We start from the raw sequence: 27,182 nt of genomic DNA on the forward strand, positions 1-27,182 counted from the left end.
TATTATAGATCCAGCTTTGCTACTGGAGAACAGAGAAGCTTTTACAATGTAGCCCTTTGCAAGGTCATGGTCATTCAGGAGCTAACACCAGACCCTACATGACAGCCACCATTCCTATTTCATAGATCATGAAGAGGGAAGAGCACTGAATCAGAAGACAGGTACTTAAATGTGGCTTCTGCCACTTACTTCAGTAGGATGGCAAAGTGGGTAGAGTAGCAGACATAGAGTCAGGAAGACTCATTTTTCTGAGTTCAAATCTGGCCTCAGGTACCTACTAGCTGTGTGACCCTGGGCAAGTCACTTAAACTAGTTTGCCTCAGTTTCCTTATTTGTAAAATGAACTGGTAAAGGGAATGGCAAACCCCTCCAGTATCTCTGTCAATAAACCCCCAAGTGAGGTCACAAAGAGTCAGACACCACTAAATAACAATAACAACAAATCTACCACTTATTAATTATGTGAGATCTTCTTGCCTTCCATTTACTCTGCAAAATACTGGACTTAGACTCAGTTTGCAATAAGGTCCCTTCCACGATAATAAAAAAAATGATAAAACACTCTTTTTACTATTCTAAAATACATTTTAAGACAAAAATTCTTTGATAAGCAAAGACATGAGCTCATTCTATGACCAGGCCACCTTTGCGCATCTTGTTAAGATGAAAAGATCTGGGATTTTTCACGAGTAGCTTACTTTATAGGATTCCAGAAGCACCTTTTCACTTTAGGCTTCTAGGAAAAGTAAGTTGAAAGTTAACTTACCTGACTTGATCATTAAAACAAATGAAAAAAATTAATGGCTTGCATTTCTAGAACGATTTACCACTTTTGAATAACCAATGTTTCATGCCTTAGTGAAACCTGACGGAGGATGGCTCAATCATTCCAAAAGAAATAAAGACCACAAATCCAAATCTGTATGTTTCTTTTGGCAAATAAAGCATGAAGCACCATCTTAAGATTTCTATTTTTACCAGGTCAGGTTTATGTGTGATTATTCTTAATAGGACATTTGGGTTCTCTTGAAGCAATTTGCCTCTCTACATTTCTACTTGTACTCTTATGGAGTCAAGGGTTATGCTACTAGCCTTGATGTTCAAATCCTTCTATCCCGTGTTATTACTGGCTGGCATCTCTCCATTTGGTTGAAGTTTAAAGAGCTGTCCAAATTCTCATGCAAAATGGCCTTTTGATGTGAAATGATCCCAACAAGCTGCATCATGGTAGTCCTGAGGACCATTACAATCTTGGATGCTTCCCACTTACAATTATACCTGTGGGTGAGGTTTGCCTTTCTTTTATGGTAAGCCAGTATGGGTTTCTGGGGGCCATAAGAGGAAGTATTTTTAGAATATTTAATGGGCAGTGAACTTTAAAGCATCATTATTATACCTCATTCCACCTCATCAAGGAAATAGTCAAGAGTAAGTCAACTATTTCAAGGTTTCATTGACCTACCACCAGTTTTTATTTCAGTAGAAAATAACTCTATAGGGTATAACTGCAAGACTTCTATGTATTGCCTAGGCTATTAATATTTCTTTGGATTTTGAATAGGCATGTAAAGGCTCAATTAAGTCACTGTGTGATCTTGGCCAAGTCACTATATTTCTGGTTTTTATCTCCTTCGCTTTATGGCATAATGGAAAGAACAGAAGCCTTGATATCAAGAAGTATAAGTAGAGTAGGGCAGGGCAGGACATCAGAGACTTTCCCTAGGGAGTCCACACTTCCTTTCTACAGTGATCCAGAGACAACCATTACTATATTTTACAGTCCTACTCCAATCTATGATTGTGTAGAGGTAGGAAGTAAGGTTGGCCCCAGGAAAGAAAGAGAAAGCATAATTTTGTACAGAGATTAAAAGGATATTCCCCCTCCATTTCAAGCATGACTTTCTCCCCTTTGCAAATGAATTTTCCCATTTTCTAGGATTCTTAGTTACAACTCTGTCAAGACCTGGATTGAAATCTTGGCCTTGACACCCTGTAACCTTGATAAATCACTGTGCTAATCCAAGTCTGTTTGCCTCTCATCTCTAAAATGAGGAAACTATTATATAATACCTACTTCACAAGGTCACTGTGAGGAAAGCATTTTGTAAGCAATAAATCATTATATGAATCAAACGGGGGGGAGAGGTGGACTAGAGATCCTTTTCAATTCTAATTTTCAATGACCATATGATAAATAATTGCCTAACTTCTAATTCCACGGAAAATGGCACCCCAGCAGATGAATCCATATTGATTCTATCATAAGCAAAATGAAAACCAAATGATCCAACATTTTTCTGGTTTGAATCATGTGCCTGAAAGTTTAGAGCCAAATTCATTTTACTCACTACTGGTACCTGAAAGCACTTTCTGTTCCCCACTAAGAGACTCTATTCTAGATTAGTCTTATATCTCATTCTACACTGAATTTTCACCCATGCACACTATGGAGTGTCAATGGGACACATCTCTTTGCATATGCCATTGGTGGTGGTGGTGATAGGGGAGAGGGGGTAGAAACCAAGAGATATTTGCAAGGTTGTGAATCCCTCAGAGACCACCAATTAAAGGAGTGTATGTACTGTTACTCATGCGGCCATACATACCTTTTTACCTCTAGATAGATACCAAAGTGGAGACAGGAAGGGGGGAAATCAAATCTGTAGGTTATTTTTTCTTGTATAGGGAAACTCCATGTGAGGAAGCTCCCTCTACATATGCAACTTTTTGAGTTTCCCAGGTCATTCAAAGGTTAAGTAACCTACTTAGTCCATCAGTATGTGTCAGAAGTGTGATGTCTGAATCAGGTTGTCCTGCAGACTTCTATATATTATATCATGCTTCTCTCTTTTCCAAAAACTATACATTACTTATAAAGAACAAACTTGAATATTCAAAAAGATATGATAAAACACTTCCCCATCCTCCACACACACACACACACACACACACACACCTTTCAAAGAGGATGGGGGTCAAGGAGTATGAAGCAATATGGACACTGAGTATGAAACAATTTGGACAATGTCAAATTTTTTGATTACTTAATTTTTCTGGGTTTTCTCATCTTTCTCTTTTAAAAAATATTGTTATAAGGGATGGCTCTCTAGATAGGAGAGACACAAGGGGAAATCTAAGAAATGTAAAAAATATTGTAAAATAGAACTATTAAATAAAAAATATACTTATGTAATTTAACAAGGTAATTCAAAAACCAAACTATACTCTAAAATGGTGCCCTTGAAAGTTTTTGCTTAATTGTCCTAAAAGCAACGAATGTACTATTCATAAAGGACATTTTCACACACTTTTTAAAGATCTAAACTTGTCAGACATCTGACTCTCTTTGGATGAAGATAGTTTTCTCATCCTCTTCTTAGATCCAGTGGGTGGAAAGTAATCAAAATGTCTCTTCATGCTTAAGACCAAATAAAACTTTTGGGTCCTTGCCTTGGCTAGGAACTTCTTCCTTTCTCATTTTAGATTGCCCTTTTGACTGTGAAGAAATATATTATAAGAATAGCTGACTAGGATAAAATATTACTTTGCAATGTTGAAAGACACAAAGCTGTGATAAGAGAAAGGCTCTTACTATGGGTAGATAGATCAAAAGAATCCCATCTTAGCTGTAACTGCATGTAATCCAAAGCACACAAGACTAAATCTCTGACGTGGGTCCAAATCTCGACTCTGCCATTTCCTGGAGGTGTGTCCTTGGCCAAGTTACTAACCTTTCTCTGATGTCTCTGTCTCCTCATCTGTAAAACTGGGATAAATAATAATGGCTTTCCATAGCTCTCTGGGTAGTTGGGAGTCTTAAATGAAGTATCTATTACAATTCTTTGTCAAATGTGAACTGCTATATAAAGATAAGGTTTCAAAGGATAGAAACAGATTGTGTGATCCTAGGAGGGAGGTTTAGAGCTGGAAGAGACCTTGAGTTCATCAAGGTGAGCCCATTGATTGTACAGACCACAAAAGTGAAATCCAGAGATGTCCAGTGGCTTAGAATCATTAACCTAGAGATCATTAGATCGTTTTTTTGTTTAGTTGTTTCAGTTGTGTCCAACTCTCAGTGACCCCATTAGGGGTTTTCTTGACAAAGATACTGGAGTAGTTTGCCATTTCCTTCTCCAGATCATTTGACAGATAAGAAAACTGAGGAAAATGGGTTCAAGTGACGTGCCCAGAATTATACAGCTAGTGTCTGCGGACAGATTTGAACTCAGAAAGATGAGTCCTCCCTACTCCAAGCCAGAACTCTATCCACTATGCCATTAAACTGCCCCATTAGATCATTATCAAAGCACAAATGGAGAGGAATTAAAATGGCTGTCTTTGTGTAGTTCACATTTTCTATATGGCAGGAACCTCTATTCCAACCCCACCTTTCATAATTGAATGAACTGTGGCCCAGAAAGGTTAAATGATTTACTTGAGCTAAGAGTTGAACCCAGGGTTCCCTAACTGCAAATTCAACACCCTTTCATCTCTATCATCAGACTAAAATGAAGCAGGATTGGCTCTCCAAGACATTACAGCCTTACAAAGAAGGTCATTCCTTCCATTCTCTAACCTTCGAGTAACTCAGCATCTACAGATCACAAGACTCAAAAGCCATGAGGGAGAAGGCACTGGTCATGCTTAATAACTAAACACTGAACTGAAGTAACCATAAATGCCTCAGCAAGCTCTAGAATAAGGCTGTTGCTCAAAGAGAGAAACTTCTCCAACAACTTTTCTTTCAAGGAAGCCCATTAAAGTACAAAAACAGAGAATGTAAAATGGCTAGCTTTTTTGAGTTGTCCATAATTTCCATATGCTGAGGAAAGCAGTCATATTCCCTTGGGGTCATCTCTTCAGAAGAAGTACATAAATTCACCACAACTCTTTATCTGCTGGGAATTCCACAAAGGTTAACACTCAGGCCTTCGAGACCCCCAGTTCATGAACAATGACAAATGGGATGTGGCTTGTCTCTTGTAAATCCTGGTCTTGGATGAGACATTTTGAAACTTATTCCCCCAGAAGGAATCACTCAAGCTTGAACTGCCAATGATTCAATAGGAGGACTCCAAAAACATGCAAAAACTCTCTCTAAATTAGTGAGAATTTATGAAGAAGAGTGGCAAACATGCAACAGGTTATAGTGGACAGAAGGCCAGTCTTCGAGTCAGGAAGACATGGTTTAAGACCTATCTCATACTAGGTGTGTAACTACAGGCAAGGTTATCAAACTCTCGGTATTTCAGGAATCTCTTTAAGGTAGAAGTTTTTCATCTTTTTTCTCCCCAAGGGCCTTTTTGGCAGTTCCATGAAGCCTATGGACCCCTTCTCAGAATAATGTTTTTAAATTCATAAAATACACGGGATAACAAAGGAAACTAATTACATTGAAACTCAGTTATTAAAATATTTTATAACAAGTTCATAGATCCTACCTCATCTAAAGGAACACCACAATATAATCTGAACAAAAGCTATTTTGTTAGGTTAATGAACAATGAAGTATTTACAGATTTTTACCATCTTTTTTTTGCTCAGACACTTCTTTGATGACATCTTACATACTGCTTCTCCATGTCATTCTATAATACATTAAAACAAGGAAAGGGAAGATGGGTTGGTCACATGGTAAGAGCAAGAGATGATCAATGGATGGCCTGCAGATTCTAGAAGTATCCTTGTGATGGTAAGAGAAAACGAGGAAGGTTCCAGTATGTTGAGTAGACTCTTGTGGTGACCTTAATGGGGGAGGTCATGGCTAAAAATCTCACAGGATGGCAAGGCATGGATTGTTGTACTTTGTATTTATGTGGCAACATATCCATTGAAATGAAGACTTACCATGGGGTGGTGGGTGTCCAAAAAGATGTGTTAAACATTGGCAAATGGAACCAGTGTCTTTAAAGAAAATAAACCACTCATACACAATCCCAGAATTGGCATTTTACACCAAAAAGGGTGTAAAACTATTGAGCTTTATTAACTCAAACATATTTTTTATTAAAGTATGAATGCATTTATGCTAAAGAATAGTTTACATACATTTAAAGCAACAAGCATATTTTCAAGAGGTGCAAGTCCTCCCCAATATGTCTCCATGCTTATTCTACATGCTTTAAACACTGGACGCACGCACAGGCGCACACATACACGCACACACACACACACAGACATACATATACACATACCAAACACAGACATAGACCTATCTGAATTTGATTAGCTTTCATTTAAGGCTTCTGTAAGGTGCCCTAGTGCCCCTAACATTACCATGATTAAAAACAAACTTTTTTTTCTTTTTTTTAATAAAGGAGCAGCATTACCTGCAAACTATGAATCTGCTCTTGGCCTTAAATGTATTTATTATAACAAGTCCTTTTTTATCTTATTCATATTGACTCTTTTGCACTGATGAAATTTGAGGATCATCTTATCCACAAGAATGGGAAAATTACAGGCATTCTTAATGAGAGCTTCTCTGCAGGAACAGTAACTGAACTCTGGTCCCAATGAACTGTCATCTTTAAGAGGATAGAGATATATTTCCCTTTAAAGTCACTTGGTCAAGGTGTCTCTGAATGTGCAGAGATAGCTACTGACAATCAATTTATAAGCAATGGTTTAGTGACTGAGATTCTCATGGGGGAAGAAAAGGTTTCCATGCTTTTATTGATTCTGATTTGAGGCTGGTTAAGGAGAAATTCTGGGACTGGATTATAAACCTACTTACCAGTCACAAATCAAGATTGAAGAAAAGTATATAGAAAATGGGGCAAATATATTCTGCAATCATTCTCACCGTTTTTTTTTCAGGGTGTAGGGGAGTGGTAAAGTTTGCTTTTTTGTTCCCTTTGGGTATCCTGAAGTATGTGCTAAGAAATGATCACTTTAGTGATGATGGGAGGGTGGTGTTGTGTGTGTGTGTGTGTGTGTGTGTGTGTGTGTGAAATAAGTAGCTGCAGGTACACTATGAAAGTAGAGAAAGTGAATAAAATAAGATAGTATTTGATATATTTGTAAAATAAAATCATCATCTTCAGCTGTGAACTGTGAATTAACTGAGGAATGTCAGGTGGTTAGTCTAAAAGCCAAAGGACATCTGTCTTGGTTCACATATGGCCAAGAGGTTGCCATTACAGAGAGTTCTATGGAGTCATCCTGGGGTTTTTCTATTTCCCCAGGAGTTTATGCACCTGCATCATAGCCCACCAGCCCACCCGCCCACCCCCCGCTGCTATGACTATCCCAGGAACTTCTGACGATTTTTTGATGGGTTTCATAAGGCAAATTGGAAGAAACCAATAGCTGAAGAAAAGCAGCCTGATAAACAACAAGCTATAGAATATTTCAAGAAGATGGAGAGAATCAGCATGGAGGGGACTGGGGCTGGAAGGAGAGGGGAAATTGGGGGAGAAATGAACAGAAAAATAAGCTTTTCTTCCCCCCCCTCCTCACATTCACAGCAGCAGCAGATTTCAATGTAACATAATTACTTTAATGATGCATATCTTTAGGTTCTGAATTGCTCTTTTGAATTTAAAAAGCTTGGTCAGCCAAGTATTTGGCAGTCTTTTCATCCCCAATTTGAATCATTGCTTATTTATCTATCAGCTCCTATTTCCTAGGCCATGGCTGCCTTTGCTGAACCACTGACCAGCGCCCTCAGCCATCATCGGATTCCAATTCCTGAGAGACTTCTTCAGATGAGCTGTTGCGATGGATCCGGCCATCGCTCTTCATGCTGTGGAATGTCTTCTTGAAGGCTTCCATCATGGCATGGGCTAGCTTCTTGGCTTCTAGCTTGCTTTCACACTCTACGGCATGGCAGTCCATCTGGTAGGACAGGTCATCATTGATCTCCCTGTAGACCCAGGCAAAGATGTTTGGGCTTACATTGTGGTCAGCAGTACAGTAGGCAATGCGAGCAACTTGAAAGGTATCCATATGGACGGTAGCCTCTCCTTTCAGGTCAAGGTGATGGAGCCAGACTTGGAAGGGCCGGATTTCCAGGAGAGCATTAGCTGGGAAGACATCTTCTCTGGCCAGTGTATGCTTCTTCCAGAGCTCAATGACTGGCTTTTCTGTGCAGCCAGATAAAAATTGCATCCCTGTTGTGGAGACTTTGCCCAGATATGTTACCTGGAAAGACAGGAATGGTGAGAGAAAAAGAAAAGAATGTGTAAAAAATATTATTTTATTAAAATTAAGCACTTTCCTAAAACAGACATATATTGATTGGGTCAGGCTCAGACCAGGGATGTGGAGACCCAGAAAGGGTCTCTGAATTTAGAATTGCTTCCATCTCTGCATATACAGAATCTACTGAGTGGGTACTATTGCATTCCCATTGAAAGCTAATTGAATTCGAAGTGAAAGCAGTCTGTCTGTCAATTACAAAGGAATTTTATTAATTAATTTTATTATTTTCTTTGATTTTTCTTTAAATTCAGGATAGAAATCAATTTAATTTTCTGTGAAACACACAAAAATCAATACTTAGAAGAAATCAGAAGAGTAGAGCACCAGAGAAATCTCTATTAAAGTTATTTCCTAGACTAATCTCATTTTCATATGATCCAAGTATTTCCATATAAGGATTGGTGTACGTAAATCTATCTAGCAACTGCCCGAGGCTGGTGTATGGCTCTCGTTACCTTATGACCTATGGTCTTAGTTCTAAAAAACAACAGAAAATTCTGCAAAGAAGGGCCAATTGCTTATCAATTGCAAAGAGGTCTCTTGCCTGGATGGGGCATGCTGTTAGGGTGATTACCAATGGCAAAACTCTAAAGATCAGTGTTCTTCAACATGCTATTGTTTCTGATGATGACTTCCTTAAAAATGTCAAATGCATCATGCAACATCAAGTCACAAAAATCTCGTGTTAAAAAAAATAGCAGGAAGAAAGAGCTAGATTTACACTTGGTAGAAGGAATTACAGAATCTTAAAGTAATATGGGACCACAGGGCCTATTTAGTCTAATTCATACCTGAATAAGAATCTCACTTCCAATGCTTCAGATAGGTAATCATTCAGTCCTTGCTTGAAGTCTACCATTGGGAGGGGCAACCTATTATCTCCCAAGGTATATTCCACTCTAGGGTAGCTCAATTGATTACCTCCCCCCCCCCTTTTTATGAAGTTTAAATATATCTCTTTGAAACGCCACATCACTGCTCCTACCTCCATCTTCCAGGTTTAAGTAGAGTGAGTCTGCTCCTTCCCTATGACAGACTTTCAAATATGCTCAGTAATCATTATGCCTCCCAAGTCTATTCTTCTCAAGTAAACATCCCTACTTTCTCCAGCTGATCCTCAAATAGGATGAACTACTTTTTACCATTCTGGTGGTTTCTTGATATATTTGCCAGCTTTATCAGTGAAAATTGTTCTCAAAATGTGTTGCCCAGAAAAATCCAAGAAAAATATAATTTTTGTTCTATTTTGCATGTTTTATTTTTAGATTACATAGGGATTTATGGTGGACAGAAATACATATTTCTTCATTATGATCAATAAGGAGCTTCTCATCTATTCAATACATATTTACCAAATATCAGTTATGTGCTCAAAACTGCACAGTGGGGACATAAAGAAATATAATAGGTGATCCCTGCTGTTAAGGACTTTACAGTCTAGGTGGGGAGGCAAAATATACTGCACATTCCTTGGAATCTGCATTCAACTTGATTCAGAGCAAGCTGAATGATTTCTGAGGGAATGATCAGTGATTAGTGTTCACCAAGGGTCATCAGAGAAAGGAGTCATTCTAAGATACTTCATGGTACCCTTGTTTCCACAGAGGATAAGAGGTTGAGTAATTTCCTGTCACTATGTCGATTTTTTTTTTGCTTTTTGGAGGGCAATTAGGGTTAAGTGACTTGCCCAAGGTCACATGGCTAATTTTTTTGTTAAGTGTCTGAGGCTAGCTCCAAACCCAGGTCCTCCTGACTCCAGGGCTGGTGCTCTATTCACTGCACCACCTAGCCACCCCTCTTCTAACTATGTCTTAACATCTAATCATCAGGGTGAACTTATGAGAATACAAATGACATGAGAATTTATGAGTAATCATTTTGGAGGGAACTGGGATTCACTGATACAGGGAGATTACAGTGAGAAAATTCCCTCTATCACTGTAAATAGCAACTTTCTCTGAAAATTACAGTCAGACAGCTGCCCAGTGTGCTTTGGAGGTTGTGACCTGGTGAAGGTCACATAGTCAGTATGCATCAGAAACGGGTCAGGAATTCAGGTCTTCCTTGCCTCAGAAGTCACCTCCCTATTAACTTCACCACATGGCCCATTATGAATAGTCATGCAGACTGAATGTTTGTTCTTTGTTATGACACTTTAAATTTTCATTCAAGCTTGAAGGAAGCAGGAGGGGAAGAACAGGACGGTTGCCCAATCTTAAAGTGAGTTATTTATGCAGCAACAAGGAATACCTATGCTTCTCTTTGGTAGAAAGACAAGTTCCAAGGTGGGGGGAAAAGTGCCAAAATTCACAGTAAGCTTTTTAAGTTTGTTGAAATTACACAGGGACTCAGGTTGTAAGAGAATTATAGAATACACTTATAAAACTTTACTCAAAGTTCACTGTAGATTAAACCTACCTGCCCAGAAGCAATTTCAACATAATGAAATTCTTACAACAAAGAAAAAAGAACTGTATTTTTCTCACATAAATATTTGTCCCTAGAACTCTGAATATTTTAAATTGAATTTTCTTTGGGAGGTCTCTACTGGAGAGAAAAGGGGAGGGGAGCAGTCCAAAGAATAAGTAGAATACTTCAAGTAATTTACAGGATAATTATCACAATTATTAGATTTTCAATTAATCTAAAGCTACATTTCTCTAAGGTATTTTAGAATATTGATAACTCATCTAATATATAGGTGTTATTTTTGATGGTACTAAAGCTAGTATCAAAATAATGTTGGAGTTTTTTTCCCCTGAACTAGCTGAGTGAGTGACATACAAACCAGCATTTATCAAAATAAGTGTAAGAAAAATAAACTGCTAATAGTAAATTCCTAAGGCAGAATTATTCTTTTTTTTTCAAATTTTAATTTATTTATTTTTAGTTTTCAATGTTCATCTCCACAAGATTTTCAACATTCATCTCCACAAGATTTTGAGCTACAATTTTTCTCTCCCCATCTTTCCCCTACCCCCACGCCAAAACAGCCAGCCTACTGAATCCCCCTCCCCCCAATCTGTTCTCCCTTATCTCCTCCCCCTTCACCCCCCTAACTTTCTAGTAGGGCAAGATGGGTCTCTACACCCCGGTACCTGTATATCTTATTTCCCAGTGCATATAAAAACCAATTTTTAAACATTTGTTTTTAGAAGTTTGAGTTCCAGATTTTGTCTCCCCTTCTTCCCTCCTCATCCACCCCCACTGGGAAGACAAGCAATTCATTATAGCTTGTACATGTGGTTACACAAATCACCTCCATAGTAGTTATATTGTGAAAGACCAACTACACTTCCCTCCATCCCCTCCTGCCCCCACCCACTCAACCTTCTCCCTCTACCCCAACCCTCTTCAAAAATGCTTGCCCCTTACTACCCTCCACCCCAATCTGCCCTCCCCTCTATCTTCCCCAGTCCTATCCCCTACCCCCCTATTATCATGTAGGGTAAGATACCCAATTGAGTGTGTATGTTGTTCCCTCCTTAGGCCAAATCCGATGAGAATCAAGTTGTCCCATTCCCTTTCACCTTCCTGCTCTTCCCCTCCATTGTAACAGTTTTCTGTAGGCAGGATTATTCTTAAGAACTGTAGATGTCATGTAGGAGGTATACTGGGACAGAAAAAGAACCATCTGCCCTTGAGTCAGGGCCCAGGTTCAAATTCTACCCTTGACACTTACTGACTCTGGGACTTTAGGTCACAAGTCACTTAAGTTCTCTGGGTCTCAGTTTCCTCCTCTTTAAAATTAGAAGGTCAGCTATTGGCTTCTGAAGCCCCTTCCACCCTAAATCTCCAGTCCTATGATCAGTCAAGTGGGACTTGGGTGTTTGTAATAGAACACCAAAGCATTAGACCCAAGGCAGTAGAACCAAGGGAAAGGAAAATGGCAGACCCATAAATTGCTGGGAAAGGACTAGCCCCCAGACCCTTCCAGGGTTCAATGAACTCAATAGCTGTTTATGAAGCACATTTATGGTCTAGGCACTGTGCCAATAGAAAAATAATCCCCAGTAGAGTGAAGGAGATGCCTGAGCCCAAATCTCTTATAAAATATACTGAGGTTCTATCCAGCTCATTGCAAGGGGAAATAGTAGAGCATCTGGGGGTAAAAAGCTGGTCATAGAGCCCATAAGATAGTTCATATACTCTGCCTCTGACAGATATAGACTGAGCTACCTGGCAAGAAGTCATTTAACCTCTTAGCACTCTAGGATTTAAGATTATCATTTGCTAACAAAGTGCCAACCTGGATTGATAAGGGGGATTTCTCCATCTGAGAATTGGAATTCTACATCAATGGAATCATAGATTCAACCCCTATCCCTATTTCAAGAGAAATCATTTAAGACTTTTGGAAATAGTGTGATATGGTGAATAGAAACTTTCAAACCAAGGAAACTCTAAAGAAATTTTGACTGTAACAATTACTACCTGTTGTGACTTGGGCAAGCCTCCATTTTCTCATCCGTAAAATAAGGGAACTGTCTTTAAAAATAGTAAGTCCTAGCTGTGTGACCCTGGGCAAGTCATTTTACATCTGTGCCTCAGTTTCCTACTTTGTAAAATGTGTGAGTTGAGACTTCATGGCCTCTAAGGTCCCTTCCAGTTCCTGAACTGAAAAGTAGACAAACTTTCCTTAACTAACTGACAATAAGTTCTCTGAAAGCAGAAATTATGGAGTTTTTCATGTTTGTATCTCCAGCAACAGCCAAGGTGCTTGGCACAGAGGAGGCGATTGATAAATATTCATTAAATTGAAATGGCTTTAGTAATAAAAGTCTAGGGCAGACAGGTGGTGCAATGGATAGAGTGCCAGGTATGAAGACAGGAAGACCTATCTTCCTGAGTTCAAAAATGGCCTCAGACACTTATTGGCTGTGGTACCCTGGACAAGTCACTTAACCCTGCTTGCCTCAGTTTCTGCATCTGCAAAATGAGCTGGAGAAGAAACTAGCAAACTGCTCCAGTATCTTTGCTAAGAAAAGCCCCGAATGGGGTGACTAGGTGGTGCAGTGAATACAGCACTGGCCCTGGAGTCAGGAGGACCTGAGTTCAATCCTACCTCACTTAACACAAAAACTAGCCATGTAACCTTGGGCAAATCACTTAACCCCAATTGCCCTCCCCTCCCCCCCTCCAAAAAGCAAAGAGACAGAGACAGAGAGAGACAGAGACAGAGAAAGACAGAGACAGAGAGAAGCCCCAAATGGGGGTCACAAAGAGTTGAACATGACTGAAATGACTGAAAAATAGCAAATAAAAGTCTAAAGAGAATTGAGTAATGAATTTACTAGCTGCCCTTCAGTACTAGGGGTATTGTTAGCTGGTATTTTGTCTGTAGCATACTGAGTCATTCAAAACACTTTCAGTTCAATTCATCAGACATGTCTTAAGAGCCAACTGTGTGTTGGATCCATGTTAGGGATTAGTAAGAGAAAGGCAAAATCAAGACAGCCCTTCTCCTGGAGGAGTTTCTACCCTACTCGGGAGACAGGACATACAGTCATACCCTAATGAACACAAAGAAATTCTGAGAAGGAGTGAATGCTAATGATTGTGAGAAGAGAGGCATCCAAGCAAGGTTTTGTGGAGAAGGTTAGCACTAAGAGGAGCCCTGAAGGACTGTCTGTCTGTGTTCCAGGCTTGGGAGGGAGCAACTTGAAGACAGAGAGATGAGAATGAGGAAGTCAGGTTCAGGGAAAAAACTGGCTACAGTGAGTGTACCTAAGGAAATATAATAGGAATGAACACTAGAAAGACAGGCTAAAGTCGGATTGTGGAGGGCTTTAGATACCAAGCTGGGGAATTTGTATTTGATCCTAGAGGCAAGAGAGAACCAAGCTGTGAAGCTTGGGAGTTCTGGTAAGGCCTGTGCCTTGGGGATGTTATTTTGGTGGGGAGTAGCAGTGAGGGGTGGGCGGTGGAGGGGAAAGGTTAAGATTAGGAGCAAAAAGGCCACTCAGGCAGCCCCAACAGCAGTTCAAGTGAAAGATCGCTAATAGCTAGAACTTATATTGTACATTACAAATATTAGCTTATTTTATCTTCACAACAATCCTGGGAAGTGGGCGCTGCTCTTACCCTCATTTCACAGATGAGGAAACTGAGGCAAATAAAAGTTATATGATCCGGCCAGGCACACAGTTAGCAAGTACCTGAGGCTGGATTTTAGCTTGGAGTCTTTTTTACTCCAAATCTAGAGATCTAATCATTGCCTCCCCCAACCCCTGTGCTGCCACTCCTTCTCCAGCCTCACCTCCAAGCCCAGCTGATCTACGGCAGTGACCATAGGAGTGGAAAGACAATAAAAGTTAGTGGATGCATGAATGAATGAAAACTTACACATTTAGTGTTAAATTAGGGTGGTAGGATTGACAGGCAGCTAGGTGACACAGTGGTTAGAGTGTGGAAGAACTGCATTTGAAACTCACCTCTTACGTTTACTAGCTTTGTGACCCTGGGCAAGCCATTTTACATCTGTGGCTCAGTTTCCTACTTTGTAAGGTGAGAGAGTTGAGACTTCATGGTCTCTAAGGTCCCTTCCAGTTCTAGAGCCACAATCTTATGTAGATAGAGCTATCCAGCAGGCACTTGGCAGGGTGCAACTGGAGTCCAGGTGGGAGATTTGGCCTGGATACATAGCTATAGGGATCACCTCTGTAGATATAATTGAATCCATAGGGCTAGAAGTGATGGCCAAGAAACAGGGGGTATGGATTAGAGGAGAGGGCCCAAGGTGAAGCCTTTGGCCATCCAGGAGGATGGCAGGGTTGACACTGGCAGGATGAGGAATGATCCATGTACAGATGCACACAGACAGTCACACACCATAAACATATGGAACTCATCACTCCCAAGTTGTTGCAGAAGCCAAAGACAAAAGCAGTTCAAGAAGAGTTTAGATAAATTTATGACTAACAAATCCCTGGCAGGTTACTTAAGGTAAATCCAGATTCCTTAGGAATTTTGTTGTTGTTGAATTTTTTCAGTCATGTCTGACTTTCCATGGCCCCATTTGGGGTTTTCTTTGTAAAGATACTGCAATGGTTTGCCACTTCCTTCTCCAGCACATTTTACAGATAAGGAAAATGAGGCAAACAGGGTTAAGTGACTGGCCCAAGGCCACACAGCTAGTAAATGTCTGAGTTCAAGTTTGAACTCAGGGCCTCCTAATTCCAGGGCCAGTGTTTTAATTCATTGCACCACCTAACTACACCTTAGGAACACATCCCTAATTTAAAACATACACACATACACACACACACATGCACATGTCACTTTAGGAATATATCCCTAATTTAAAACATACGCTCACACACACAGTGTGTGTGTGTGCATATATGTATAAGCGAGTGCCAATTCTATTGTTAGAAAAAACATTTTTTTTTTGTCCAGATCTATCTTACAATGACTGTATGGAACTTCTGATGAAGAAACACTCTATCCATGCAGACTACAAATGTTCAGTGCAGAAAACCAAGAGACTTGCCAAGGGTCACATGGCCAGTATGCAACTGCAACCTAGTCCTGTCTTTCAAGGCCAGCTGTTTGTTCACTGATATGGCTGCCTCCTAAGCCTACTGACAAAATGACCCTGGGTGCTACTATCTCAGACAGCATATGAGGCCAAATTAAAACTCTGTGTGTTGATTACTATCTGCATGAATTCCAAAAGTGGGTTGGCCTGGTCATTACAGAATTCATTTTTAAGTCTAACTATGAGTCAGTTAAAAAAAAAAGATTCTGAAGAACAGGGACTGTCTTTTGGCTTTCTTTGTATCTTCAACATTTAACACAGTGGCCTGCACACAGCAGGTACTAAATGAATGGTTATTGATTGACTGACTTCTCATCTCTATAAGTCTTGGCAGTGAATAGTGAAGGATTGGGGAACATAGAATCAGAGAATCGCAACAGTCAGAAAGAACTTTAGAAGTCATTTGCTACAATAAACAGCTGGTATGTCCACTATCAGTGACCTGCATTATTACCATCGTGTGTCCATCACTGACCCGCATTATTACCATCGTATGTCCACCATCACTGACCTGCATTATTACCAATGGCCTTTTAGGTAAATGCAAGACACTCTAACATAGGCTTCGATCAGGAGGAAAGGAGGGTAAACTGGGGATAAGGGTTTTGAGGCATTAGGGTTTTACAGACCCATTGCTGGGGCCATAAGAGAGAAAGGTGGAATGATCAGAAGACTGGGAAAGGGGGTCTTCTAGAATATGGAGGAGAATGAAAAGGTATTAGGTCTGATGCCCAAGAGGAGAACCTGGGGAGATATGGGGATACACTATCTACTTTTGTAATAAGAGGCACACTTGGGCTTAATTGTGAGTAAAAACTTCCTAACAATCAAAGCAATCCCAAAGGAAAATGGGATGCTTTAGGAATGAAAGGATTTCCCCTTAAAGGAAATTTGTCTCCACGCAGAGATTGGATGAAGACTTATTGGTTCTATTGTAGACACCAGATGGCTTCAGAGGTCTTTTCAAATTATGAGATTCATTGATTCTGAAATCAGGTTTCCTTGCAAGGAAAAAGGGGAAAAATCTATACCTGCATTCTCCCTTCAAGAAGGATAAATAATAACATCAGTTCTTCAATTCCCAGTGAAAGGCAGCACAGTAAAACAGGAAGAACTTAGGATTTGGAGTCAGGTGAACTGAGTTCGAATTCTAACTCTGGTATCTGTGTGCCCTTGAGTGAGTTGCTTAACTTCTCTGGGCTGTGGTTTCTTCACCTAGAAAATGAGACAATGAGACTAGATGATGCCTAAAGTCCTCATCAGTTCTAAAGTCTTCTAGGATCCTAAATTTCATTTCTCTTCTAAGAGACAGCCCTTCAAATAGGCAGTGATGGCTTGGCCTGACCCCATTCTTGGAACTTCCCCAAAGATTTCACGTTTATAAAACTGTTCTTGGTATATGGAGTACTTTCTTCATGGCATCCTCTGAGAGGTAGGTACATTAAGCTTATTTTATGGATGAGGAAACTAAGACCCATACAATGAATCCCCTGTATGATCACAAGCTACACTCAGTCACCAGAGGTGGGATCTGAATCCAGGATTTTTTCAAGGGTAGTATACTATCCATCATGCCTTACTGTCTCACATAGAATTATGGTATATTAAGTTGAGATGGTTATAATGAAAATGAACAAGTCAAATGTTATCCTGACACGCCTACTTCTTTCTTGTCTGTGTTGATCACATAATAATAGAAGAAGCTTAAAATGGATTACTTTTGATAGATTATTTAACAATTCTGGAACCATGAGGGCAGAAACATCTATGAGCTCCCAGAGGCTGTCAAATGGGATGTGGCTGGTGTGTGTAAAGCATATGGAGAGATTAAACAACTCTTTTGAAAAAAGAAATAGGTTTCAACAAATTTCTCTTTCAAATAACATATATCCATGGCTATTCAAAAGCGGCTGTCTGTCGATCTGTCTGTCTTTCTATCTGTCTCTCTGTCTCTGTCTTTGTCTCTCTCCTACATGTAAATAAGTATATACATATATGTATGCTTATATGCATCCTATAAGCAGCAAATGAGTCAGGCTATGTGTAAGCTAGCAGATGGGACCTGCCTATATGCAGAGTCAATTTTGATTCATGACAAAAACAATAGTACTAATTAAAAAGGGAGTTCAAACACAAATTGATTAAAGAACCTTGCTATCCTGGGAACACAGAATTGTAGAATCCTATAATTGTAAAGGACCTCAGCGATCATTTAGTTTAATTCCCCTTGGGCTCCCCCAACTCTGATGTTTTTTTTACAGTTAATCATGTAATCTACAAGCATTTATTAAACACCTATTATGTACCAGGCACTGTGGCTAAGTGCTGGAGGTAAAAATACAAAGAATAAAACAATCGCTAGTTTTAAAGAGCTTATATTCTAAAGGAGGAGATGATTTCATATGTAAGCAGATAAGGAATAACTATAAAGCTGATGCATAAAAATACAAAGAGGGGGTATTAACAATTGGGGAAATCTAGGCAGTCTTCCTGTGGAAGGTGATGCTTAAACTCTATTTAAAAGAAGAAAGGAATTCTATGAGGTTAAGGTAAGGAAAGAGTGAATTCCAGGAATAGGGAAAACAACTATAAAAGCATGAAGAAGGGAGATGGAGTAAGAAAAAGAGATGGAAGTGTGTGAAGAACAGAGAGAAGACTAACAAATTATCAGAGACTGTAGGGGAAGTGTTGATGTACAAGGAGGCTGAACAGATAGGCTGAGACCTTGTGAAGACTTTAAAAGCTAAACTAAGATGGTAGGCTAAACTACTGAAAGGTAGTAGGAGCCACTGAAGTCCATTGAGCACAGGAGTGATACCATCATCATCTTCCAGCCTCCTAAGTAGCTTTACCCTTGACTGCTTCCTCTTTTTCTATTACTTCCCTTAGTGAGTTCATCCACCTTTTTCTTCATAGTCCAGTTCAGGTGCAAGCTCCATCATGAAGTCAACCCTACTAATTCCAACTTTTAAGTGATCTCTCCCTCTCTCTGTCTCTGTCTCTGTCTCTGTCTCTCTCTGTCTCTCTGTCTCTCTCTCTCTCTCTCTCTCTCTCTCTCTCTCTCTCTGTCTCTCTCTCTCTCTCTCTCTGTCTGTCTCTCTCTGTCTCTCTCTGTCTCTCTCTCTCTGTCTGTCTCTCTCTGTCTCATTCTCTGTCTCTCTTTCTCTCTTCCTTCATATTTCTTTGTCTCTAGTCCTCTGTTGTCCTTCACTTATTTGATTTTATATCATACAATTTTTGTACACACCATAGCCCTCTATTAGATAACAAATCTCTGAAGGACAGAGATCATGTCATTTTTCATCTCTGCATCTCTAAAACCTAGCACAATGCTTTCCACATAGTGGATACTTATTAAATATTTATTGAACTGAATTAAGTTAGATTATAGAACCATCTATTTTACTGGAAACTCCTCCAATTTAATTATATAGGCAATAGGATAATTTGCCTTTATGGTCATACTCTGCAATGGTGGTATTCCTACGTATAAATGCACATACCCAGCATTTTAGGGCTTAATTTGCTCCTTCCTAGCCAAACCAACATATTTTAAAGATTATTTTAGCTACATAGTGCGATAACCAAAAAAGTAAATGATATGAGGGATTCAAGTGAGTGCCACTTTCTATCTTCTCAACATCTCCTGTAAACATCCCCTTCTCTCCTCCACTGTGCCAGCCACCACCCTGCTGCAGGCAATCATCACCTCATGGCTAGACTATCACAATAGCCTCTTGTTTGGTCTCCTTTTCTCAAGTCCCTCCTTCCTCCAATCTATTCTCTACTCAGCTGTCAAATTTATCTTCCTAAAGCACAAACCTGACCATGTTGCTCATCAATTCAATCACTACAGTGACCTTCTATTTCTTCCAGGGTCAAATATAAAATCCTTGGTTTGGCTTTTAAAGTCCTCCCTAATCCTACCCCTTCCTACCTTTCTAGTCTTTTTACACACTACATCTGCTCTTCCCACCCTGCCCCAACATATATACTCCACATACCTTGTTATTTCTGCTGTGTCTCACCCAAGATGTTTCATTTCTTGACTTTGGGTATTTTCACTGGCTGTTCCCCATGCTAGAAACTCTCAAACCCTTATCTCTACCTTCTGGCTTCCTTGGCTTCCATAAAGTATCAGATCAAAATTTCTCTTCTCCTATAAGTCTTTCCTGATTCTGCTTATTGCTAGCTCCTTCCTTTGGTTGATTATTCCCAGGGTATCTTGTATATTTTGATTGTACAATTATTTGCTTGTTATCTCCCCCATTAGACTGTAAATTTATTAAGAGCAAGGGTTATCTTCAGCTTCTTGTTTTGATATTCTCTCTACTTAGCTCCATGCCTGGTATACAGTAGGTATTTAATAAATGGTAGTTGACTGATTGATTGAATTCTTTGGCATGATTGATCATGTGAACTCATGGGCTATTAGGATTCTCTGCTTACTACCTACACATGACCAAACTCTTTATTTCTGCATTTATTCATTCACTCTATAAATATTTGCTAAGCCCTTTACAACACATTGAACTTAGCCCTAAATGCTCTGAAAGACACAAGGTAATATGAAACCTAGACCTTGACCTCAAGGACCTCAAAATAGAGACAAAAGACATGTGGAAAGGTAAATCCCATTATGGAATTCAACTTATCATTGGTGCACAGCCTAACTTCATATGGGACAAGAAGGGCTTCTCATGTAGAAATATCTGAGTGTCATTCTATAAGGGACATCCTGCAATATTGTTTGGAAGACTGAACTCACAAAGACGCAGGTTAGAATCCTGCCTCTAACACTAGCCATGTGACCACAAAAATCACTTCACTTCTCTCAGAGCCTCGATTCATACAAAATGAGGATTTAACTTCTTGAATTATATATTTTACAAGGTAATTATGAGGCTCAAATGAGATATGGTCATAACATGCTTTGAAAATTTTAAGGCACTACAAAAGTGCCTGCTAGAAAGAGTTTTATTTAATAAAATTTAAGAGCACTTTAAGGATCTGTATTTTTATTGGGGAGGGGAAGGGCTTCCATTGTGGGAACTCCTTCTATCAACACAGAGTGCAGCCCATCTATGATGGGGAGGCATCAGCTGAGACACAGAGAACTTAAGTGACTTTCTATAATCATACAGGTAGTATAAGAAGAAGGATTTGAATTCACCTCTTCCTGACTACAACCAAGCTTAGACCTCTATTCACTACGCCCTGCTACCCATTTTCCAAAAGACACTGAGGTCATGTCTTCACATGCTTGAATCCCTAGAGTAGAAAGGAACTGATTCTAAGGCCCACATCAGGAGAATATAAGTGAAGAAATAATGACGATAATTGACCTCAGAAGAAAGTTTGATGGTTTCCTGCTGTCACAGTTGATCCTCACATAACATCACGAGTTAGCAAGGACAACTTTGTTTAATTCCATTTGTTTTTTTGTTTGTTTGTTATGAGGGGAGAAGGCAAGGCAGTTGGGGTCAAGATACTAGCCCAAGGTCACACAGCTAGTAAGTGTGTCAAGTGTCTGAGGCTGGATTTGAACTCAGGTTCTCCTGACTCCAGGGCCATTGCTCTATTCACTGAACCACCTAGCTGCCCCCTTAATCCCATTTCATACATGAGGAAACTGAGGCTAACAGATGATGGGACTTCTAGAGCACCTAATTATTCAGTAGAGTAGCCCAGACTCAAATCTAGGCCTTCTCACACTAAGACTAATGACCTGTCCTCTGTATAGTAGTAGTACCAAAACTATACTGCAGGTTCAGCGAAGGTGTTTTAAGAAAAGTGTTTTACTCTCCACTGTTCTTTGAAATAAGCCAATCTACCCTGCTGATGAAGAAATAAAAGGAATATGTTTAGAACTGTTTCTGTCTTCAGTTTTTTTTTTTTGTACTGGACCTGTGATTTCATTGGTCACTGCCAATGGAGGAACTCCCAGAGTGGAAAACCCCTTTGCTGGATCAACACCTTCTCTGTAACTTAGCATTGGGTAGATGCAGCAGAGTGGAGAGAGAAACCTGACTTCTTAGTTAGGAAGATCTATAAACTGAAAAAAGTAAGGTTACCAAACCATAGAAATCCTCAGAAGGGAGAAAACACACATGCACAAGGGTCACCAGAGTTTTATCTTATGATGCTGCTGGGTGCCATAGTGAATGGACTGCTAGACATGGAGTCAGGAAAACCTGAGTCTGAAACACACATCATATACTTGCCAGCTGTGCAACCCTAAGGAAATCATTAACCTCACTCAGCCTTAGCTTAATATGAAATACAGACAGAAGAAGCACTTAACTAACAAGGTCATTGTGAGGAACAAATGAGATAATGTATGTAAATTTATGCAAAATGTTTTGAAATCTTAAGCACCATACAAATGTTAGCTATTATTATTATGAAACATGTAATTTTCCTATTTCAAAATGTTCAAGTGAAGAAAAACTCTAATTCTGAAAGTGACCTTAGAGGTCACGCAGCCCAACTTTTCTTATTTAGAATGAGTTACCTGAAACCTCAGAAGATTAAGTGATTTGCCCAGGATTACACGAGTAAAGGAAAGAACCAGGTCCCTTTGATTTCACATCTAGGGTGCCTTCCTCCAGCACCATGCTGCTTCCTCTAATATAAACCACCGAAGTTATGGGACTTTCAATCTAGCTCTGAAATTCAACAGATTTCTTTAATAACAAAGGGAACGATTCCTAGATCTTCCTCCCATTATCCTTAACAGTCCATTAGCTTCATCTCTCAAAGTATTTCTAAGCTTAGAGACCCAGGAGAGTTTATATAGGGATTACTTGGATTGTCCCAGTCAACTGTTATTTATGAACTAGGGCCAATAGCCTCACCAAATGTTCCAATGTGCCCAGAGCACAAAGGAGGTAGGAGCATGCCAAAGAATTTCTGCATTCGTAATTTACCACACATGCCAGGGAATGAACTGACAGGCCCTCCGTTCAAGGGAGCAAATCTGCCCCGCTGGCCCCAGTGCCACAAACAGGCAAATTTGCGTGCTACCAGCTCCATGGCAGCTTTGCTACAAACAGAACAGCACTTGGTTAGTCTGTTAGCCAAAGCAAATTGTGTGTTCTGGTTTCTTTATGATGAAATGATCCAGCCTGGCTAGAATATTTTCAAATGCTTCTTTTACTGACCTCTATATATCCTGAAGTCATGACCTACTTGTGTGTGCCCACGTATTCATATGCAAGCACACACATACACACACACGCAAACACACACACTCCTACATACTGAGTCATTTTGTCTCATTCACAACACTGAATCATTAATACAATGAACCTCAAATACTTGTCCTTCTGCATTGTTAATAAAGTGTACAGCAATCTGGAAATGACAAAGAGATCAGTTAGAGATATCATTAATGAAAGGGCATTGCAGATTTGAAGTGAGAAGATCTGAGTTCCAATCTCAACTCTGCCATCTGGGTGATGTTGGACTACTCACAGCCTCTCCAGGCTTCGGTTTCACCATCTGTAAAATGGACGAGTTGAATTCAATGTCCTCTACATCATCTGTCATCTCTAAAACTATGACCCTGTGGTCCTCAAAAAATTTCAGGGAGATGCGACATAAGAACTATGCACAGTAAGTCTCTCTAGACATGCAAAGAAAAATGATGGACTCCTGAAGATTCAGACAGTCTCCCCTGAGAATGACCCCATTAAGTCAGCACTGATCTCCCTCATTTCCGATGGCCCACTTTCTGGAATCCTAACCTAACTTCTAGCCATTTTCCCTTTGTACCACAATTATTCACTACCTGCCAGCATGTTCCATAATTTCCCCATTAAGTCCTTCTCTGCAGTTTGGCACTTTCTCACATTGTTTACTACAAGTCGACTGAAATATACCATTCAGTCCATTCTTGGAAAAATCCAAAGTGAAATGCCCCCTTGTTTATGTAGTTTAGTTGAACAAAATGCAGTTTATGGTATAGTTATTTTTTTGTTGTTGTTTTTAAAAAGATAAATACAGTAAAAAAAAAAACCCTTTCAAATAGGGTCACACCATAATACAGGTTAATTTGTACTGTGCATTCAGTCATGAATCCCATTGCTAGTGGATAAGTTTATTCATTCATTCACTCACTCGTTCCTAGGCACTAGGGTGGAGAGAATACAAAAATAAATGAATAAGACATTGTTCCTGCCCTGTACTACCTAACAACTTAAGGGATAGTAAAGGGTCCAATATGGTGAGTGCAATGAAAGAGAGAAGCAAAGACAGTTCTCTGAAAGTTCTCAAGAGGGAGAAATCATGTCCAACTGAGGGAAATGATTCATGAAGGAGGTGATGTGTAAACTAGATTTGGACAGGATTTCAATAGGTATTGAGGAAGGAGGTTGGGGAGATGGTAAAGGATGGGTGGAAGAGAATGAATAGCACCCCAGGGTATACTGAAGAAACAATAAATTGTCTGGTCTGGTAAGAGCATAGAAAATGTTTCTAGAAGTAGTAAGAATTAATACTGCTAAAAGAAGGTCACTGCCAAACAGTGGGGGTCCTGAATGCTGGGCTAAAAAGAATATATTTTACTCCAAAACTTGAGGCACAGTGTCTGGCACACAGTAGGCACTTAATTAATGTTGACTAAATGACTGTCTGACCTTCACAATTGATAATCCTTTCCTTCCAACACTCTGAAATTATTGTGAATTTACTGATCTATTTGCATGGTGACCTCCAGGACAACATAAGCTTCTTGAGGGCAAGGACTGTTCTGTTTTTGCATGCCCAGCATCTAAAATAGCACCTTGCACATAGTAGGCACTTAATAAATATTTGGGGTATTTAATTAACTTAATTAGGAAACTGAGATCAATTGAAATTTTAAAGCAAGAATGTGAGCTGACTATGGACAGTAGATCTGGCAGTAGGATGGACTGGAGGGGGACAAGAAATTAGGAATGGGGCATCCATTTAGGAAGGTGCTACAATAATCCAGACAAAGAGATATGATGACCCAAATTACAGTGTTGGAACTGGGAATGGAAAACCACATGGAGACCCTTGTAAGAAGATTGAACTTATGTGCTGTCATTCTTTAGTAGGAAGGAATGGGTTGGTTATCACCATGCTTTTCTTTACATGGGAAGTTTTATTTGGCACATTTTTTTCCTGTATTGCTTCCCACCCCCCCTTCCCCCCAATAAGACGATAGGGCTCTATGTCTAAGATTCTGACCAGCAGCATACCTGAACACAGATGTCAGGCTTGGTTAATGAGAAACCTATTTGTCATTTTGCCTGCCTATGAAAGACACAAATGTTTTCTACACGAATGAGCTCTTTGCAAAACCTAATTCTCAAAAACAGTAGCTCCCACAGCAACAACACAGTTGGGAAAGAGCTAAGCCACCATTTTGCTGCCTCATCCTAGTTATCCCAGTGAGTGCCAACTTTGGTTTTGTTTCTCTTGCTGCCTCGGAGAGGGCAGCCCCCTCCTAGAACTGCCACCCAGGAGGATCAGACAGGCTGAGCTGCTATTCCCATAAAGGAAGAGAAGTCAAATTAGGAAAAGGAAGAACTGATTGTCTCACAAGGTCAAGGAACACGAGTGTCTTTTCCTTGCCCATAGAAAAGGCATGAGGGATGGACAACAGCATCACTGTGAGGGTACATTCTAAGAAAAATATTCTAAAAGGAATGGGAGTACAAGAGGATTTTTTCGTCTCTTCTGTCCATTAATGACCCATACTGTTGCTCAAAACATAGACACAGGAAACTTGTGTAAATGGGGTTTGCTCAATACAAACTGAAGAAATTATTTAGGAACTGTCCTTGTGCATGGAAAGAAAACCCTGGGTTTCTTGCCAAGGTCAGTGTCAGCCTGTCTACCCAGGACACCAGCCAGGCGAGGAGGAACAGCTCCAGAATCACTCATTTGTACACATGAATTTTCTGACCACGCAGCAGCCAGCTATTTCATTCATGAATCACCATTCTTTGTTCATTTGTCAAAGTTCAAACCCTGTTTTCCAGAGACTCATCTTTTTGGCTCTTCCTGAAACCTGCAACTATATCCTTCGGATGGTAAATAATCAGTATTCTATTATTTAAGGCTGAGAAGGCCACTTTTCGGAATCTGGAATTGCCTGGCTCTTGGCGGGGAGGGGAGGGTATAGAAAGGCAAAGTCGGACTGCCCTGAAATGAAAAGAGGAATCAGAAATTATCTTGGGGGGAAGAATCCAAACACCTCATCTCCCTCTGAGCTTCCTCCTTTCCAAGCTGGATAAATCCTCCTTCTCCAATCCTGTCTCCACCCAAGCTCATTATTTGGATAATCCTCGAAGATGATGCATTAAGAACAAAAGGCTTGCTTCCTCTCCAAGGCCTGAATAGTTTTCATTTCCTATCTTCTAAGTGTAGGAGGTTTCCCTTCTCCCTAAGACTGAATTAAGGTAATTTAGGGGCTAAAAGTGGGAAATAAATGAGAGTCAGGGAGGGAAGAGAGAAAGGGAAGATAATTACTTAAAGATATTGATCCAAGATAGAGGCAGACAAGTTATCTTTTCTAACACCCTCTAACATCTTTTCCTAATGTCATCTACTGCCAAAATAATCTACCTTCCCTCTGACTCTGGTGCATCTCTTCTCCCAATAATCACTGCATAATGGCCACCACACATAAACAGGGATCGATATGACGCTAGAGTTCTGCCTCAACAGCACAAGGAGGGCTCCTCTGCGAAACACCAGCTGTTTAGAAATCTACAATGTAAATATCACCTTGTTTACGATGGCTCTAAAGTCTATTAGCTGTCATAAACCATGAGGGGACTCATAACAGTCAAGTGATTTTCCCAGCAAAGAAACCAAGGAGATAATCATTTTAAAACAGGCTGCCTGCTTTAATGTAGCCCCAGAAGGAGAAAATCATTTAGCTGCAGTTGGGGGTAGGAGGTCGTCTCTCACATCCCTAAATTTTCAAGCATTCAATTCTCTGGTTCTGCCATGGGCCCTTCCAGGTCAAGCCCACTCACAAACCTTTTTGGCAGGGCCTGATGTTTGATCAGTGGACAAGGATTCAAGAAGTGAGCACAATATTGAGTGCTGGGCATTCAAAGATAAATGTGTAATAGTTCCTGCCCTCAGGGAGCTTACAATCTATCACAGGAGAACACATACATATATAAAATACTATATGTATATAGAAAAAAATATAGGATAATATAAAATATAGGATATAGAAAAATATTTATAGCATATAGAAAAATATATACAGAATAAATTCATAGTAATTTGGGGGTAGAAAGAGAACTTAAGAGGTAGATAGGAAAGGTCTCATTTTAAAGTAAGATGCTCTATTTCAAGGGTTCATAATCTTTTTGGTGTTAATGGACCCCTCTGGTCATCTGATGACATCTATGAAACCCTTTCTCAGAATCATGTTTTTAAATGCATA

General features: G+C 39.8%; 1 protein-coding gene across 3 annotated transcripts in view; it reads right to left on the minus strand.

Annotated features, from left to right (window-relative positions):
• Positions 1-5,942: 5,942 nt before the first annotated feature.
• The window catches only part of PID1 (phosphotyrosine interaction domain containing 1), a 281,609-nt gene continuing 260,369 nt past the window's right edge, over positions 5,943-27,182 (minus strand). For all 3 annotated transcript variants that reach the window (XM_069104609.1, XM_069104610.1, XM_069104611.1), the window contains one exon: positions 5,943-8,145. In XM_069104609.1, coding sequence (XP_068960710.1) covers positions 7,669-8,145 — 477 coding nt within the window. In that variant the 3' untranslated portion in view covers positions 5,943-7,668. The remainder of the gene's footprint in view (positions 8,146-27,182) is intronic.

Source organism: Petaurus breviceps, unplaced genomic scaffold, assembly GCF_028583685.1.
Source record: "Petaurus breviceps papuanus isolate PSGF00001 unplaced genomic scaffold, PetGlider_PUasm1.0 688, whole genome shotgun sequence".
NCBI classification, from domain to species: domain Eukaryota; kingdom Metazoa; phylum Chordata; class Mammalia; order Diprotodontia; family Petauridae; genus Petaurus; species Petaurus breviceps.